Below are 17,399 nucleotides of genomic sequence, written 5' to 3'. Positions count from 1 at the left end.
AACAAGGCAGAGCTCCTGGCTGGCTCCCCAAATTTCCCAGGAGGAGAGGCCAGCACGGCGATGGGACAAGGTGTCCTGGAGCTGCCACCACCCTCAGCCGTGCTCAGGTGTCACCCGGGGCCCAAGAACCCAAAGCGAAGGGAGCGGCTGCGCTCTCTGCCAGGCTCAAATTAGTGGCACTGAGATGGGTCATCCCCTGCCACGGCTTTAAAGGCACAAGTCATGCCAAGAAAAACAGCACATGGTGTCACCGGGAAGCCACTGAGCCTGGGGACACACAGGTCATTGTTCATGCTGCCAGGGGACGGGGACCTCCCCAGCTGGTGACACCCCAGGGAAGCTGCAAGAGGGCATCTCAGTCCCTGCCCACTGTGGGGCCAGGTTGGTGCTCCATGTCGGTGCTGTGTCCTTGTCCCTGAGCCCCGGGGGTGCCATGTCCCCCCCACACTCCCCGGGCAGCATTTTGCAGCAGCCAGGGGAGGTGACAGGAGCCATTCCCCAGCTCTGTGTCACCTGCAGTAATAACACCCTGTGCTCCCTTTCATCTCGGGGCCTCCCTGGTGGCCCCTCTCCAGGGCGAGGGCATCCCGGAGGCATCACTCATCATCCATTCCAGGAGGCAGCCGGGGATGGGGCCGAGTCTGGGGGTCCTGGATGGTGACACGGGGACCCCGGGCTGAGAGCAGAGAGTGACAGCAGGGAGTGACACCCCTCATGCCATGCAGCGAACACAAGTGCTCACTGTGCACCTGTGCCAAATCCAACCCTGCCATGGCCAGCATGGGAAAACCACCTCTCTGGGCATCTGTGGCCACTCGGGGCCACCACAGCAGCTGGTGGCACAGCCCCAGGGACACGGATGCCCCATCAGTGAGGGTCTGGGGACAGTGAGCAGCAGTGGCACCTCTGGGCTGTGTGGGAGCGAGAGGAGCTGGACAGTGAACCCGAGTGACTGGGAGGTGTCCAGGAGCTGTGTTTGCCCAGGGAGGGGCTGGACACGGCCACAGAGGAGGGTTCCACCTCCTAAACCCACAGCAGGCACGTGGAGCCTGGCGTGAGTGGGGATGGCAGTGTGGGCGTGGGGACGGTGACAAGTGTGTGGGGACAGCAGCAGGTGTGCATGGGACAGCGGGCGTTTGTGTGGAGATGGTGGCAAGTGCGTGCATGGGGATGGCAGGGAAATGCATAGGGACGGCTGGTGCCTGCCTGGGGACAGCTGGTATCTGCGTGGGGACAGCTGTGTGCGTGCATGGGGACAGTTTGTGTGTGCGGGGACAGCTCATGTCTGCACGGGGACAGTTTGTGCCGCCGTGGGGACAGCTGTGTGTCCACGGGGACAGCTGTGCGTGTGCACGGGGCAGCCCCGCACAGAACAGCCCGTGCGTGCCCGGTGAGAGCTGCCGTGGGCTCGGGGACAGCCCGCGTGTTCACGGGGACAGCCCGGGACACGGCTGACGTGAGCGGTGCCAGGGCGGCTGCCGTGGGAGCGGGGCAGGAGGAATGCCCCCACCCCGACACGAGCACTGCTGCTCCCCCGGGGCGACACCGGGTGACGTTGGTGGCTCCGGGAGAAGGGCTTGGTCCCTCCTGCGTGCTCAGGGAGTTGGCACACACCCTGCGTAATGCCGAGTGGGACGGAGCCGGTCCCACGCGGCTCAGGGCGTCCCTGAGGTCTCTTCACCTCCAGGCTGGGCTATCACCCCCTGCCCCGCTCGCCCCCGGCGCTTCCAGCCCTTTTCCCCACAGTTCCCCCACTGACCAGCCCGCCGCGCCACACGGGGCTGCCAAAGGTTCCCAACGCCCCACGGGGCTCAGCTCAGGTGGGGATGTTCCACCTTTGCCCCCATCCGCCCTCCTGGCAGCCTCTGCCCCTTTCCGTACCCCTGGAAATGCTTGGAATCCAGGAAGACCCCTGCTCCTCCCCGTGCACACGCCGGGGCACGTTCCGGCTCCACCCCAGATGATTTCCCGGTGTCCCCTGGGCAGCACCGGGATGCTGCCGACCCCAGATCCGTGGGACGAAGGGGACCGTGGCACCCCGAGCCCCCGTCTTCCTGCACAGCCCCTGTCCCACCCTCACATCCCCAAAGGGGCTTTGCCACCCTCGTGCCACCACCCGGGAGGCAGGATCCGCCCGCGTTTCACCCCGAGACGATGATTATTCCTTAATTGCCAACAAAACAAACGAATAAAGCCCGAGCTGGCTCTTGCTGAGCTGGAAGGAAACGGCCCGGGTGCCATTCCCAGCGCTGGGTTCGCTGCCGGCGGCTCTCTGGGATAATCGTTTGGTGATGGATGTTAACGAGCAGCTCAGCCAGTCCGGCCGGAGCGCGTCAGCTCTTTTTAATGGGCCGATGTTTTCTCCGGAGCTGGCAGCAGCCTGTCCCTCCCGGCCCGTGGATGTCCCAGCTCATTGCCAGGCCACCGGCTCGTCCCCCAGGGACCTGCAGTGCCCTGTCCATCCCATCAGCTCCATGGCACATCCTGCCCCACCACCCAGAGGTGTTGTGGCCCGTGGGGTCCCCCAAACCCTAGGGGTGCTCAGCCCCAAGTCAGCCCTTCCTCCTGCTGGATCCCCCCAGCTGGATGGACCCCGATCCCTAACACTATTTGGCCCTTCTCAGAACCTTGGGAAACCCTTCCTAATCCAGCTTTGCTGCTGACAGAATAAAAAGGGTTTTGCAATTGGAGGCAGCTGCCTGATTTTATCAAGTTCCTTGGAAAAATCCCTTTCCAGCAGGGCTCCCCTCCTCCTGTGCCCCAGTTCAGAGACTCGTGGGGAGTAACCAGGAGCAGCTTTTAATCCCGATGGAGATGCCTGGTGGAGTCATGGGATGACACAGGCGGAAGCCAGAGAGCAAAACACCTCAGCACGAGGAGAATCCCCAAGTGGGGACCCTGGCAGAGGGGACTCCAGCCCTCATGGGGACCCCAGCAGAGGGGACTCCAGTCCCCATGGAGACTGCTGAGACTCCCCATCAGGGAATGGGGAGGATTTTGGAGGTGACAGTGCTTGGGACACCCGGTGCCCCCTTTCCCCTCCAGCCTCAGCTGTGGATGCTCCTAAACACCCCATTTCCCCCCAGATCCCTCAGCACTCAGTTGCTCTTTCCGCTGCCAACTCCAGCTTCCAGCAGCAAACCCCTGGGATATGGGAGAGACCTTGGCTTCATTGACAGACTTTGCAGCTTGGAAGAGCTCTGCAAAGCCCCGGGGTGGGCAGGTGGGGGTTTTCAGGGGAGCTCTGGCAATAAAACCCTGTGAGGGTGTAAAAATAAAATTGGGCTCGTCTTCCAACGGGGTTTGTAGCTTTTAAGAATGGATCCCAGCTCCAAGCAGGAACTGGGGAAAGGGAGCAGCAGCTGCAGATGCAGAGCCTGGAGTCGTGCCCATCCATCCACGGGTCCGCGGGGCATCGGGCACCAGCTCGGCGGGGAGGCGCCTGCTGGGAATGTCTGCAGGGGGAGATGTTGCGGAGAAATGAGCTCTTTAAAGGGATGGGAATTGTTGGGATGAAAGGAAATGGGCTGCCAGAGGCTGGGGACACGTCTGGCCCCGGGAGGAGGCGGTGGCTTGACTGGCAGTGAGGCCACGCGATGGGATTTAGGGGCTGGGGTTGAGCTCACGGGGCTGGGAGAGCTCTGTCACCCTGGGGTGTCACCCCGCGGTGTGACCCTGTGTCTCCTGGGTGCCAGAGCTCCCTGGGGACACTGTTGGCCTGGGGGAGTTGGGGGCAATGGGTTGTGGGGCATCAGTCCATGGAGAATCAATGGGGTACCAGAGCATGGGGCATCAATGGCATTAATGAGGCATCACATCACAGGGCATCAATGGGGCACCAGGGCACAGGGTATTAATGGGGTGTCAGATCATGAGGCATCAGCAGGGCACTGGGGCATGGACAGCAGTGGGGCATCAGTGGGGCATCAGATCACGGGGCATCAATGGGGCATCAGTCCATGGAGAATCAATGGGGTACCAGCCTGTTGGGCATCACTGGGGCATCAGTGAGCATCAATGAAGAGCAATGGACAGCAAAGAACATCAATAAGGCATAAAAGAGACATCAAAGGGGCATCAGTGAGGCATCAGTGGGGCATCGATGGGCATGAATTGGAATCAAAGGGTATCAAAGGGAATCAAATAGGCATCAAAGAGGCATCAGTGGAGTAAGAAAGGCCATCAGTGGGGTATCAAAGCCCCTCAATGGGGAATCAAAGCCCCTCAATGGGGAATCAAAGCCCATCAATGGGGTGTCCCTTCAGCGCGCGCCCCGTCCCGACCAATCGCCGCCGGGATTCCCGCGCGCCGGAGGGGCGGAGCTCCACCGCCTTCGCCCCGCCCCCTCCATCGTCCCTCCCCTTTCCCCCCTCCCCTCTCCTCCAATTGGCTCCGGGCCCGGCCGCTCTCCTCCCCCCGTGCCCGCGCTCGGGCCGGGATTGGCGGTGGGCCGGGCCAATGGGGCGCGGGCGGGGGCTATATAAGGCGCGGCGGGGGGCGGGCGGGCGCAGCGCTCGGCGGAGCCGGTGGCGGGCGGGGGGCGGACGGGCCGGTTCGCTGCGAGTCCCTGCGGGCACCGACCGCGCCTCCCGCCGCGCCCCACGCGCCCACCCCCCTCGCCGGCGCCTCTCGGGGGATTCCTTTTTACCTTTTCCCCCTCATTTTAAATCTTCCCCCCCGTTTTCCCTCCCCGCCCGCCACTTCCGGCCGGTTTCCGGGCTGTTTCCGGGTGAGCGGCTCGGTTTTTTTACGGGGCGGCGGTTTGTTTCTTTTTTTTTTCGGGGGGAGGGGGGGCGGTCTGCGAGAGATGCTGGAGGTGGCGGCGGTGCCGGCGGGGGCCGCCCCGGGCGGTTCGGAGGAGCGCGGGAGCCGCTTCAGCGTCCTGACGTGGGAGCAGGTGCAGCGGCTGGACCAGATCCTGGGGGAGGCCGTGCCCATCCACGGCCGGGGCAACTTCCCCACGCTGTCCGTGCGGCCCCGCACCATCGTCCAGGTGAGCGCCGAGGGGCCGGAGGGGCCGTTCGGGTGGGTTACGGGGTGCGGGGGGACGCGGGCCGCTCGCTGTCGCCCCGTTGGACTCTGCCCCGGTTCCAGCGGGGGTCAGGGAGAAAATAAAAAGTGCTGAGGCGACATTAATCGTCCCCGTCGGGCCCCGAGCCAACCCGCCCGGGCACCCTCGGCCTCCCCCCGCCGGGCCCAGGGCAGAGCTCCTGGCGCGGGGATCGTAGAACGCTTTGGGTTGCGAAGTACCTTAAATACCGTGAATACTCTCCGCTGGAAGGGACCCGCAAGGATCATCCATCCCAGCCCCCGGCTCTGCACGGCACAAACCCCAGGAATCCCACCCTGTGTCTCAGAGCGTTGTCAAGACGCTGCTTGGCCTCTGGCACGCCTGGGATTCGGGAAGACCATCTCATTCCAAGCCCCTACCCCTATTCCAACACCTTCCACTAGACCAGGTTGCTCCAAGCTCTGTCCAGCCTGACCTGGATGCTCCACAGGGGTTAAAAGCTGCATGGGAGGACCGGCCCCCATCATCCGGGGGGTGCTGTGCACTCAACTGGCCCCACTTCCCAATCCTGAGGGTCTCGGTAGGGCTGGCAGGAATTCATTGCACTGCAGCGATGTCTAAAGCTGGAAGGACCCTCCTGGAAAACTTGCATGCCTTTAAAATGCTCAGCTTCCTCCCATCTTGTGTTGTTCCTCCTCTTTTCGAGTTAATTGGGTGCCCTAAGAGCTGTGAAATGTGTGTGGCCAAGGCAAAAGTGGCTTTTTTTTTTTTTTTTTTTGGAGCTGCTTCCACGAAATGGCTTCGTGCTGGTGGACATGTTGGGCTTGTGTTGGAAGAGGCATTTATTAATTCAAATGCCGGATCAAATGTCCGTGTCCTTTGATTTCTCGGGACACTGATGTATCCTCCAGAGCCTGCCCGAGACTTCACGAGCTCCTGTTAGTTTAACTATCAAGTAATAACCGTGTTTAATATTAAACTAACAATGTAGTTCGAATGAGCTGATGCATATTCATGTTTGGGAGGCGACTTCATTCCTCAGTAATGACTCATCAAATGTAAAATCGGGCATGTTGGCTTCTAATTAAAAAGCCTATTCACGGTGCTAAAACCCAACTGGCTTTCACAATAACCTAATCGCCGGGATTTCAGAGCCTCAGCTGCTTGAGAAATAGTTCGAGTTAAGCCTGGAAGATGGGAGGGTGACATTTGAAAGGCTCGGCTGGTTTTAAATTCCTCGAGTTCCTGCCGCATCTGTTGGGGGCAGAAGCGCTAAATTTTGGCCGCTGGATCTTGAAGCTGAATGACAGATGAGATTTGCAGGCAGGACGCTGCCCTTGGCTCGGGCAAGACCACAGCACTGTGCAGCATCAAATGTTCCACCAGTTATTCCTCTCTGGTTCCACAAGAACTGCGGCGATTCGGTGTCGGAGCTGCCGAAAAGGATGTTGCCAGTAGCAACTTCAAACATGGAATAACTGAGGGCTGTAATTGTGCCCGGCCGTGCTGGCAGACCCTGTGTTTAGGGCTGACTAAGCTGGAACAAGTAACCCAAAAGGCAGTTATTTATCCTGTTGTTGTTGTCGTGGGAGGTGGGAAGCGGCAGGTCAGGACGCAGCAGGATTTGCTCCTGCCTGGCTGTCAGAGTCAATTATCCCAACCACACGGAAGGTGAGCTGCTGTTTTGGGAAGCAGGTCAGCAGCTGCCTAACCCTAGAAATATCCAACCCTCTGGGGGAAAAAATGCATCCCTGAACCCACTGCCTGCAGCTGGGGAGCTGAGCTCCCAGGTGGAAGCTCCCAGGGAATGGCAAGGTGCTCTGCAGGGTTGGAGCTTTCTGGGGTGATTTGGGACAAAGCTGACTTGAGCAGTTGGATTTTTTCCCCTGTTTTCTGAGTACATCTCACACGGACAGACCTGGGGAGCTCAAGTAAGCCTGGAGCTTATGGGTCTGAAACACTGCAGGTCCTGAGCTTTGCTTGGAAAGGGGTTAAGCAGATGTTCTCTGGGGTTAGGGAATTAATCTGGAATGAGATCTTCTCCAAGCACTGGGCCTGGCTCCGCATCTAACACTTTTGTGACCTATATCTTGTCTCTCTAAGCCTAATAGCACAAAACTCTTAACTCCACGAGCAGTGCTGGAGCCGTGCCCTGGGTGAGTGACTCCAGTTGGCAGCAGATGCAGACCAGGAGCTCCCCTGCATGATGTTTGTTCAATTTGGGGGATTAACCCTGTGTCTCTTCCAGGAGTAAACTTTTTTTTTTTTTTTTTTTTCAAACTATCTGCCTTGGAAAACAACTTCTTTCAGTGGCTGGATTGGATGTGCTGGTGGGGACCTGAGACTTCTGATGGTGAATAGCTCCCTGGTTAACTGTTGCCTGACATGTGACTGTCACCACGGGCTTGGCAAGGAGCCCAGGCATGTTTCTAGCCTGAGCAGGGATGGCTCGTGTCAGGGAGAAAGGGGAAACACCAGCAGGGAAGCTGCATCGTGAGCCTGAACAACCTCTGAGTGCAAAAACATCCGTGGGGTTGTTCTGAGATGTTTTGGGGGTTTTTTTTGCAGAGGCAGCAGAACTTGCTGGCAGCCCTTAGCTGGGTCACCAAGGGGTCTGTGACACGGTGAGGGTTTCACGCTGCAGTTCTTCACTTTTTGTGTGTTCTTCTTTCTGAACAAAACTCGTGGAGGGGCAGTTTTACGGCTGCTGAGGCTGGAGCTGCAGCGCTCTGGTCTCCCCCAGCACTGTCTGCTCAACCAGCAAGAGGGTTTGCCCCTTCTGATAAAGTTTTGAATTAAAATTGGGATTCTGGGAGGCCGAAAATCAGAATTTGTGGGGCCTCTCAAACTAGGGCAGCCTCGCAGAGCTGAAGGGCCTGGTTGGACTGGCTCTTGGTGATACAATTTGTCCGTTTGTGTCCCAAGCTTTGGCTCTTTCAAGCCATAGCCTCGCTTCAGGCTGGTTAGCTGGGAGTCCCAGGAGAATGGGTAATTGCTGGAGAGGAACATGAAAGCAGGATGAGAGGTGGGAAGAGCTTCTGGTGGAAGATGCGGACTTAATCTTCCTGGGATCTTTGAGCTGAGTTAAACTCAAATTATAAGCTGGTGTCCAGAGAGTTTATTTTATGGTCTTGGGGGTTATTTTAGCCTCCTGCTTGTTAAGTAATCAGGCAGGTGATTCAGCTTCCCTCTAAATGAACAAAGCTTTGGAGGGACTGGTGGGTGTGCCAGGACTGAGCAGGCAGCATTAAAATCACCGGAGTAACACCCGTAAGATGAAAGCTGCCTCTTGTGCTTGATAGCATGCCAAGCTCAGCACGAAGCTCTGACACACTGGAAATTGTTAGGATACACTTACTAGTTGGGACATGAACTTGCATACGCCTGGCTGGGGCTTTTGAGCAGTTCTGGCATCTTGATTTGCCTTTAATGAATCTTGACAGGCCAAAGGGGATGGCTAAAAGGAGCGAGCCACCCTGATTAAATCCACTGGGACTGCTGCAGACTGTGCTGCTGCCTCCCTGTTTGGGGTCACTTTGGGGTCGGCTGGTCTTGGCTCGCTGGCTGGAACTGTGAGGGGATGAAGGGGGCAGGGACCACCCCAAAAAATGGGGTCAGGGAACCTCTCCCCTTCAGCGTGGGGAAGGCAGGGGAGAGCAGACACTGCACTGGAAGCAGAACAGCTCATCATGTGCAGTCAGATCCCTCTAATGCCAGGGAATAAGTAAAGGAGAGCCACCCCTAGCTGCTGGCAGGACTCGGGATGCTTTCCAAAGTGACCTATTTCTAATGGATTAGCTTTTTATTTCACTGTCTTGCACTGGACTGACCCATATAAGCCCAGGGAGTGGATCCTGCTGTCACCAGGCTGCTCCAAAAATTCCTACTTGCCTCTCACTGACTCTCTTTGTGTCTCAGGTTGTCCGTAGCCGCCTGGAGAAGAAAGGAATCACAGTCCATAATGTCAGGTTGAATGGCTCAGCAGCCAGTCACGTTCTGCATCAAGACAGTGGCTTGGGGTACAAAGACCTGGACCTCATTTTCGGCGTGGACCTGAAGACAGAAGATGTTTTCCAGCTCGTCAAAGACGTGGTCATGGATTGCCTGCTTGACTTCCTCCCCGAAGGCGTCAACAAGGACAAGATCACCCCCATGACTCTGAAGGAGGCCTACGTGCAGAAGCTGGTGAAGGTGTGCAACGAGACCGACCGCTGGAGCCTCATCTCGCTCTCCAACAACAGCGGGAAGAACGTGGAGCTCAAATTCGTGGACTCTCTCCGGCGGCAGTTCGAGTTCAGCGTGGACTCCTTCCAGATCATCCTGGACTCGCTCCTGCTGTTCGGGGAGTGCTCGGAGAACCCCATGGCTGAGAACTTCCACCCCACGGTCACCGGGGAGAGCATGTACGGGGACTTTGAGGAGGCCATGGACCACCTGCGGAACAGGGTCATCGCCACCAGGAACCCGGAGGAGATCCGAGGTGGGGGGCTCCTGAAGTACTGCAACCTCTTGGTGAGGGGGTTTAAGCCCAAATCGGAAGTGGATATGAAGGCACTACAGAGGTACATGTGCTCCAGGTTTTTCATAGACTTCTCTGACATCGGTGAGCAGCTGAGGAAGCTGGAATGTTACCTCCAGAGCCACTTTGTTGGGATGGAGAGCAACAGATATGACTATTTAATGACCCTCCACAGGGTGGTCAATGAGAGCACAGTCTGCCTCATGGGACACGAGAGGAGGCAGACCCTGAACCTCATTGCCATGCTGGCTGTGAGGGTCCTGGCTGAGCAGAACATCATCCCCACCGTCACAAACGTTACCTGCTACTACCAGCCAGCCCCTTATGTCAGTGAAATAAACTTCAACTACTATGTCACCCACGTGCAGCCCTTCCTGCCTTGCAATCAGTCCTACCCAACGTGGCTTCCCTGTAACTGAGCCAGGACAAATGTCAGGGTCTGTCCTCCAAGGTATTTCCTTGCCTTGGCGGGTCGGGAGGGTGGGATGGGGGGGTAAAAAAAAAAAAAAAACAAAAAAACCAAAAAACCCCAAAAAAATCCACACAAAAAAACCAACCAACCTTCCTAGAACTGCAACAAAAGGAAACTTCCTGGACTCCTGCTTGAGTGTCTTGTTCCTTGGGGTTGTTGGAACAAGACCTGTCTGCTGTACACTGTGATGGGAAGTGCAGTGTTATAGAAATGAGATGACTCGGACGTTCATGGGAAGACTCGCTTATGGAATTCTGGGAGGCAATGGGGTGGGTGGGGCTGTGTGAGGGGAGACTGTAGAATTACGCTAAGGTAGAGCTGCACTGCCCTGAAATGGATCTGAATTGTGTTGTGTTTTGTTTTGTTGTTTTTTTTTTTTTAGTGCAGGAGGTGTTATGGGTGTGCAAACTTGTGGTTTCTGCCAACAGAAGCCCGAGTGGCTAAATTCCTTTGAAGGACCAAAGAATCCTGTTTAAGTGCCTGTAACAATATAAACACAACTGTACTGTAAACCTTTATTATTTTTGCAGGGGCTGATGTCCCAAGAGCTTGAGTGGGGATTGTCTGAAGAGGAAAATGTTTCTGTTGTGGGGTGGGGAGGGTCGTAAGATCATTTCTAGTAACCTGGCTGAGGTTCCGTGTCGCTGAGGTTGTGTTTGTGGTTTGTTTTTTTTTTTGGCATGACTTGCTGCCTGTGAAAGGACCAGCTGGAGCAAAGAGCTGTCAAAGTGGGGCTGCATAAACCAGGGAGGTATTGGAATGGCTACGTGTAAATGCCTGAAACGGGGAACACTGGGGAAGGGGGGGAGTGCATGGTGGAAAATGCTGTGCAGAGCTTTCTGGAAAAAAAAGGCAGCAGGGACTTGCATATGAATTTCTTCAAGCTCCCAAGTCTGCAGTGCCAAAATAGGGTCGTGTTCCTAGATGATGAGGCAGATGATCTGTCCAGGAGCCTGCCCCAGGCTGCTGGACCTAATCCTGTATTTTCTAGGGGAATTTGAAATGCTGCTCTTCCTAGGTTTTTTTAATTGTTTTGGGGTTTTTTTTTTTTGGCATGCAGTGTGGTTTTAATGCACAAAGCCAGAGGCCAGCTGGGTTATCGGGGAGGATGAGGCTTGTCCTTTTGAAGCACAAACCACTCAGTTCACGAGTCAGTTATTTCCAGCTGTTGCTGGAGCCTGTGTCCTCCGAGGAGATGGGCAGAGCTCTTCCAGTCTGGAGATCTTCCCTTGGGCAGGTCCTATCTTCCAAAGCAGCCTGTTCCCAGCTATGTGATTCCATCAGCATTTGAAATTCATTCTCTAGCTAGAAATGGAGCTTGGGGGGGGGGGGGGGCGGTGAAGTTAGTTGGCCTTAGGAAAGAAAAAAAGAAAAGAAAAAAAAAAGTCTTCTAAACAGACCCTCTTGTGTTGTGAGGGTTTGGCTCTCTCAGTCCAACGTGGCTTTGAAGTTTTTGGGTGTCTGGAGCACAAAAGTTTTTCGTGGAGGTGCCTGGATTGCTGTGCCCGTGGAGCATCTCAGATTTAACTATGCACGGAGGGAGAGGCGGGCAGGCAGCAGGCATTCCCTAGGGATGCTGCTCCGGGAACACCACGGCTTCAGTGGTGCTTCCTCCGAGGCTGAGGTACTCCAAGTATCTTTACTAACTTGTTTTTTTTGGGTTTTTTTTTCCTTTTGTTTTGTTTTGGGATTTTTTTTTTGTGACAAAACTGTAATAGCTGGGCAGATTGAACACTCTTAATAAAGACTAGATCCTTGGAATGTGCATAGCCAGATTGGTACCTTTTTTGGGGTAGGGGCGATGTGGAGTTGGGAGTAAGGGGTGGGGGGGTGGCTCTTGCGCTTAACATGAACTAACCCAGTTGAAACTGGTCCAGCTTTGCTCCCTCTCCAGACAGAGCTGAAGAAGTGTCACTAACAGTGTAGGTTTTTAGCTGCCTCCCTGCAGAACAGCTCTGCCTTCGTGGCCAAGGCTGTTGTGTCGGCTCTGCTGCAGCCCCAAAACTCCCCAGAGCCTCAGTGGTGGGAGCTTGAGATTTTCCAGTGCAAGTTAAAACTGCTTTAAGGGCTGCCTGTGGGAGCAGGTGATACTTTTTTCCTTTCATTTTAAACTTCAGATGAACGTAGATGCCATGTAGCATGTTTTCTACAGGCTGCTCCTGCCCACAGACACCTAGACGCACTAAACTGAGATTCCCTCCTTCCCTCTGAGATGCCCAAAAAGATTCCCTACAGCCAACAGCTCGGCAGGGCGACTTCCCATTGAGATTGCACTTTTGATATACGGAGTGTGTGTGGTGGGACTCTTGTGAATGGGTTGAATCTGACTTTTTCTAGACCTTGCAGTGATACTGTGCTGCCTCTTGTGAGGGGGCAATTGGAAGATTCCAGTAGCTTGAATGGCACTTGATATTTTTTTGTTTTGTTTTGTTTTAAATGTCTTTTTTTTTTTTCCTACACCTGTATCACTTGTCATGCAATGGGCTTGACATAGACTCACTAGATTCTTTAGAATCTGTTACGAATAAATACAGTGTATTCAAATCTGTTGGGTTATTTTTATTTGCTTGTCCAATCGGGGGAGTTGTGGTGATGAGGTGACTCTGCTCCCACCAAAAACCAGGCTCAGAACCAGCGGGTGACCTCAGAAGGAGTGAGCTGAGATCCTGGTCCTGGATCTGCCCAGATGCTCCTTGTACCTCAGGCTGCTCCATCCCTCTCTCCGAAGCAGCTACAAATCCCAGGAATTGTGTAGCTGTTGGCAGGTCGCTCCTACAGCTGAGGGAGGTTTCTATTTATAACACTGTTCTTTAGTGTTGTGCATCTTCCCTTTTCCTGGTTCTCCTCATGTTGCTGGAGGGGGGAGGGTGGCCCGAGGTGGTGATCTGAGGTCCCTGCTGTGGGAATGGCACTGGGAGACTCTCCCTGCTGGTTTTCCACGGCTTCATTCCCTGCTGGTGGTTTTGAACAGCAAAAGGTGGTTTGAGTAGTTAAGACTTGGATACTGTGTGTAGCTGACCCACCTGCAGAGTGGTTCCTCTTGGAAAATGGGAGGGTGAGAGGCTCTGGAAGGCTTATCTCCCTAAAAAAGCTCAGTTCTGCTGATGTTCAGGCCAGCTTCCCGTGGGATGGCTGGCAGCTGGGTGCCAGCTCCTCCAGCTCTGGCTGCCCTCCAGCCCAAGATGAAGTTTCACTTCCCCTTGTCAAGCTACAGGCGGTTCTGGTTCCACTGCAACAATGGAGCTGACGAGGTGCCAGTCCCTCTTTGGGACAGACTTGCTGGCTCTGCATCTCCAAATTTTTACAGTCCGGGGCCAAAGCTTCCCTCTGACAGCAGGGCTGGGATGTTCTGGCTGGGCTGGCACTGTGTGAGTCCCTGTTGCCTGCTCGAGTAGGGCTCTGCCTCTGCAGAGCTGGTTTCTCTCCAACCCTGCTGGGTTTAGAGATGTTTCCCTCTCTTTGGCACAAACCCAGCAGGGCCTCCTGCCTTCCCTGAGCATCTCTCGTGTATGGAAGCAGCTCTAAAGTGTCTTAGTCCATCAGCTGTCTTCAGTGTGGGTGGTTGGTCCTGCTGTTGATGCTGTGGTGAATAAGCTGCCTCTGGATTTGTGACCCTGAGCAGAGCAGCAAAAGCCCTGACAGAGTCGGCTCAGCATTGTTGGAGCGGATCAGGCCATACAAAAGGATGTTGGTGGAAAGTACTAGTTGTGATCAGAAAGGAGCTATCAATGTTTACAGCCGAGATTCGGATCCCTCTTTTGTTAATTGTCAAATAAAAAAAAAAACTATATATTTTCTCACAGCCTGTAGTCTGTCATTATTTTCCTCTTTGAGGCAGAGGGCGATGGATAAGTCAGGGTGTGCCTGAGGGCTCTGGTGGGTGAGATTTGGGCTCTAAGTGACACTTGGCTCAGGAGCTTTGCTCTGAGGACAGACGTGTGCTGGGGTGGCTGCTCCTTTATAGTAACTGTCTATAAATATAGTTCCCTATATTTAGCCCAGTGGTCTGGGCAGTGCCCAGCTCGGATAACCAGAGTCAGGAGCGGAGGAGCCCACGCCACAGCCCGTGGTACAGTACAGCACGTGCCCACAGCACCTCTGCAAAGGGCTGCTGTGCCATCAGTGCCTGGAGACGCATCCAAAAATACTCGGCGCTGTAGCAGCGGGATCACTCCCAGGGCTGGTGATGCGGGCTCCACATCTGCAGCTTTTTCTCCTGGAAGGACATCTGGCCCCGCTCCAGAATCACTGAAACGGCAGGAATTTGTCTTGACTCCAGAATGCAAGAAGCATCTTGCTCCAGCCTCCCTGCTCCCAGCCATCCTTAATCCGCTGGCCCGGTGCCGAGGGTGGCACCAGCTCTGTGCAGGCGGGTTGCTAGACCCAGCATGGCATTTAAATTTTATTTTAATCTCTCTATTTAGCTTTTTTTTTTTTTTTTTTTTGTCCTCCCTTGCAGTGTGCCAGTGTTTCTCCCCGGCTGCCCTTCTCCTCCTCCTCCTCCTCCTCCTCGGGAGCCACTCGGGCAGCGCGGGTGTTAACTGTGCCATTCGAGCTCCTGCAGCATGAGAGAACAGTCTGTCTGTGCAGCTCCTCTTGCCATTTATAGCTGTGTTTGGGCGATCCAGCACACGGGCCCTTGTGCTCCAGAGCCTGGTGCCAAGCACGAGACAAATGCTCCATTGATATTGGACGTTCCGGGAGGGCAGTTTGCTCCCGGGACGGGGCTGAGCTGCCGGAGGATGGCACAGCCCACCCTGCCTGATCCTGAGCCCTGGGGGGATGGCACAGCCCACCCTGCCTGCTCCTGAGCCCTGGGGGGATGGCACAGCCCACCCTGCCTGCTCCTGAGCCCTGGGGGGATGGCACAGCCCACCCTGCCTGCTCCTGAGCCCTGGGGGGATGGCACAGCCCACCCTGCCTGCTCCTGAGCCCTGGGGGATGGCACAGCCCACCCTGCCTGATCCTGAGCCCTGGGGGATGGCACAGCCCACCCTGCCTGCTCCTGAGCCCTGGGGGATGGCACAGCCCACCCTGCCTGGTCCTGAGCCCTGGGGGGATGGCACAGCCCACCCTGCCTGCTCCTGAGCCTTGGGTGGGTGAAGGTGGATGGTGAGAAGCGTGTGATGCTCTGTCACTGAACCCTCCAATCTTACCTCCTGGCACTGCTGCTGGAGGGCTTTTCTACTCCAAATAGGATTTCGGCTCGTGTTGGAAACATGGAATACCCTGAGTTGGAAGGGAACCACATGGATCATCAAGGACAGCCCCAGCCTTGTCTCCAAGCGCTTCCTGACCTCTGGCAGACTTGGTGCTGTGACCACTTCCCTGGGAAACCTGTTCCAGTGCCCAACCACCCTCTGGGTGAAGAACCTTTTGTGTATGGAGATGGAGGAGCATTTAAAAGGCTTTTTTTCCCTCTGTGCATGCAGTATTTGCACTGTTCAGCTCCAAACACAGGTTGCCACAGACCTTTTGGCTGTTGGCTCCGTGATTTCCCTGACTCAACCACCTTCTCCCACCTCTGACTTCTTGCATCCAGCCTGGAATGTGCAGCTCAGGCGTTTCCTTCCCTCCTGAGCCATCACAAGGAGGGATCAGCTCGTGCAAAGCCTCTCGCCTGCTCCACAGCATTCCAGCTTTCCCTAAAATCCCAGTGTGCCCTGTGCCTGCTCTTCCCTGCTCCTTTTGGAAGGAGTGAGCCCTGTGTGCCGAGCTGCTGCTGCTCCCTCACCTGGGTGGATCCCCGAGCCTGGACACCCCTTTCAGCTTGTAGAATCATGATGGCTCTGACAAATTTGATTAAAATCCTCTGCTGGCATCCCGAGGTATTCAGGGGAATGATTGACAACCGTCACAGAGGCGTTTCCTTAAGGAAGGAGGAAAAGAAGTCAATTGTCTTCTCGCTGCAGCCTCGAGGTGTTGCACAACCGAGCTGTGACACGAACCAAGGACGGGGTGTCCTTGCACCCCCCTGCCCGGACCCATCGCACATCCCACCAGCGATGCCAAGGGGAAATAACGACATTCCCGGGAGAGACGAGGGACTCTGGGTGGGACGGTGGCTCTGGAGACAGGCGTGAGGCTGGAGCGGCGCCCGGGGCGGCGCAGGGCGGTGTGTGATGTGTTATCTCTCCCTCCCGTACAAGCGAGAACACGCATTTCCCCTCCCAGCAGCTCTCATCGTTCTTTCCGAGTGCTGTAGCCATTCCCACCTCTCCCTCTCCCTCTCGGCCGGGAGGTTTCCCTTTGGTGATGGATGAGGATGAAGCCCTGCATGGGGCCGCCTGGCCGGGGTGGTTGATCATTGCCCTCTCCACCACCACGGTGTATTTACCCTCCTTATCTTGCCACTATCAAGGGTTCAGCAGGAGCAGTGTCACCCTGCCTTCAAAGGAAAAGCCACCACCGCGCAGCGTGTCCCCCGGGCTGTTTGTGTGGCCTATATTTTTGCCTTGTAATCCAAGGAGGGGCTGGGTGCAGGACACCCCTCCAGCCCTCCTCCCTTCCCCCCCCGTAGTCGGCGTGGCTGGAACAGCTGATTACTTTAAGCATCCCTCTGCTAATGTGCAATTACAGGTCGCTTGGGCTTGAAATCCCAGTTAAATCCGCATGTCCGCAGCGTGACTCACCTAACAACTGCTCCCCTGATGAATCCTGGATGCATTCCTTAAAGACTGGACATAATGTTAACATGCAACTTACTAACCACCCTCTTCAAATGTCACCAGTGTAACGAGTTTAGCCAGTTCCTTCCTCTGCTCCTCCTTCCCCGCAGCCCTTGATAGTCCCGACAAAGGTTGATCATCCAGGGTGTAATCCCCCTTTGCAGAGGGGTTTTGTAGCAGGGCTCAGGGGGAAATCAGCCCCTCAAAGGATGCCTGCGTGCCTGGGGGTGTTTTACCTGAGATCAGGAGGCTATAAAACCCCAGACTGAGGATGGTGGGACGGCAGGAGGGACACAGCCCTCCCCTACGGTGACAACCGCCCTCGAGGGACCGCGGAGCACGTGTCGCCTCCTCCGCAGCGCCGGGGTTGCTCCCACCACAGGCAGCTCTGGGGTTTGGGAACGTGTCTTTCCGAAGAAGAAGGGAGCCTTTGAAGCCAACCTGCTCATTAGGGGTTGGGTGCTGCTGCTCTGGCTCGTGCGCTGCCCGTGATGGAGGGCGCAGGGACGTGAGGAAGCGCATCCTCCCCACCACCCCACGTCACGGGTGAGCCAACCCTGGGAGGGGCCAGGTGCCCTCCACCCCCCCATGAGTGCCCAAGGAGCTGGAGAAGGTCAGCATTCCTAATGGCAGTAATTGCCTGGTAGTTATTCAGCCGATGATTTGTTTTATCCAGGCAGGCCGTGTTACGTCCGACCTCAGCCCATCCGCCTCGAGGCCACCCCGGGT

At 55.9% G+C, this 17,399-nt stretch overlaps 1 protein-coding gene across 1 annotated transcript; it reads left to right on the top strand.

Moving 5' to 3' along the window:
* Positions 1 to 4,497: 4,497 nt before the first annotated feature.
* On the top strand, positions 4,498 to 11,767 carry TENT5B (terminal nucleotidyltransferase 5B). Its single transcript, XM_064635277.1, has 2 exons — positions 4,498 to 4,993; positions 8,930 to 11,767. Exons 1-2 carry the CDS (start codon positions 4,808 to 4,810, stop codon positions 9,947 to 9,949), a joined length of 1,206 nt encoding a protein of 401 aa, XP_064491347.1. The 5' UTR covers positions 4,498 to 4,807; the 3' UTR covers positions 9,950 to 11,767.
* The last annotated feature ends 5,632 nt before the right edge of the window (positions 11,768 to 17,399 follow it).

The sequence above is a fragment of the Pseudopipra pipra genome, chromosome 24, assembly GCF_036250125.1.
Source record: "Pseudopipra pipra isolate bDixPip1 chromosome 24, bDixPip1.hap1, whole genome shotgun sequence".
NCBI classification, from domain to species: Eukaryota; Metazoa; Chordata; class Aves; order Passeriformes; family Pipridae; genus Pseudopipra; species Pseudopipra pipra.
The sequence above is the reverse complement of the archived record's forward strand: the minus strand, read 5'-3'. Positions and strand labels throughout refer to the sequence as shown.

What these genes read in the sequence shown, in the direction of transcription:
- TENT5B (XM_064635277.1), top strand. Translation starts at nt 4,808, where the DNA reads ATGCTGGAGGTGGCGGCGGTGCCGGCGGGGGCCGCCCCGGGCGGTTCG. An exon ending in GGCCCCGCACCATCGTCCAG is followed by an intron (nt 4,994 to 8,929) that starts GTGAGCGCCGAG and finishes TTTGTGTCTCAG; the next exon opens with GTTGTCCGTAGCCGCCTGGA.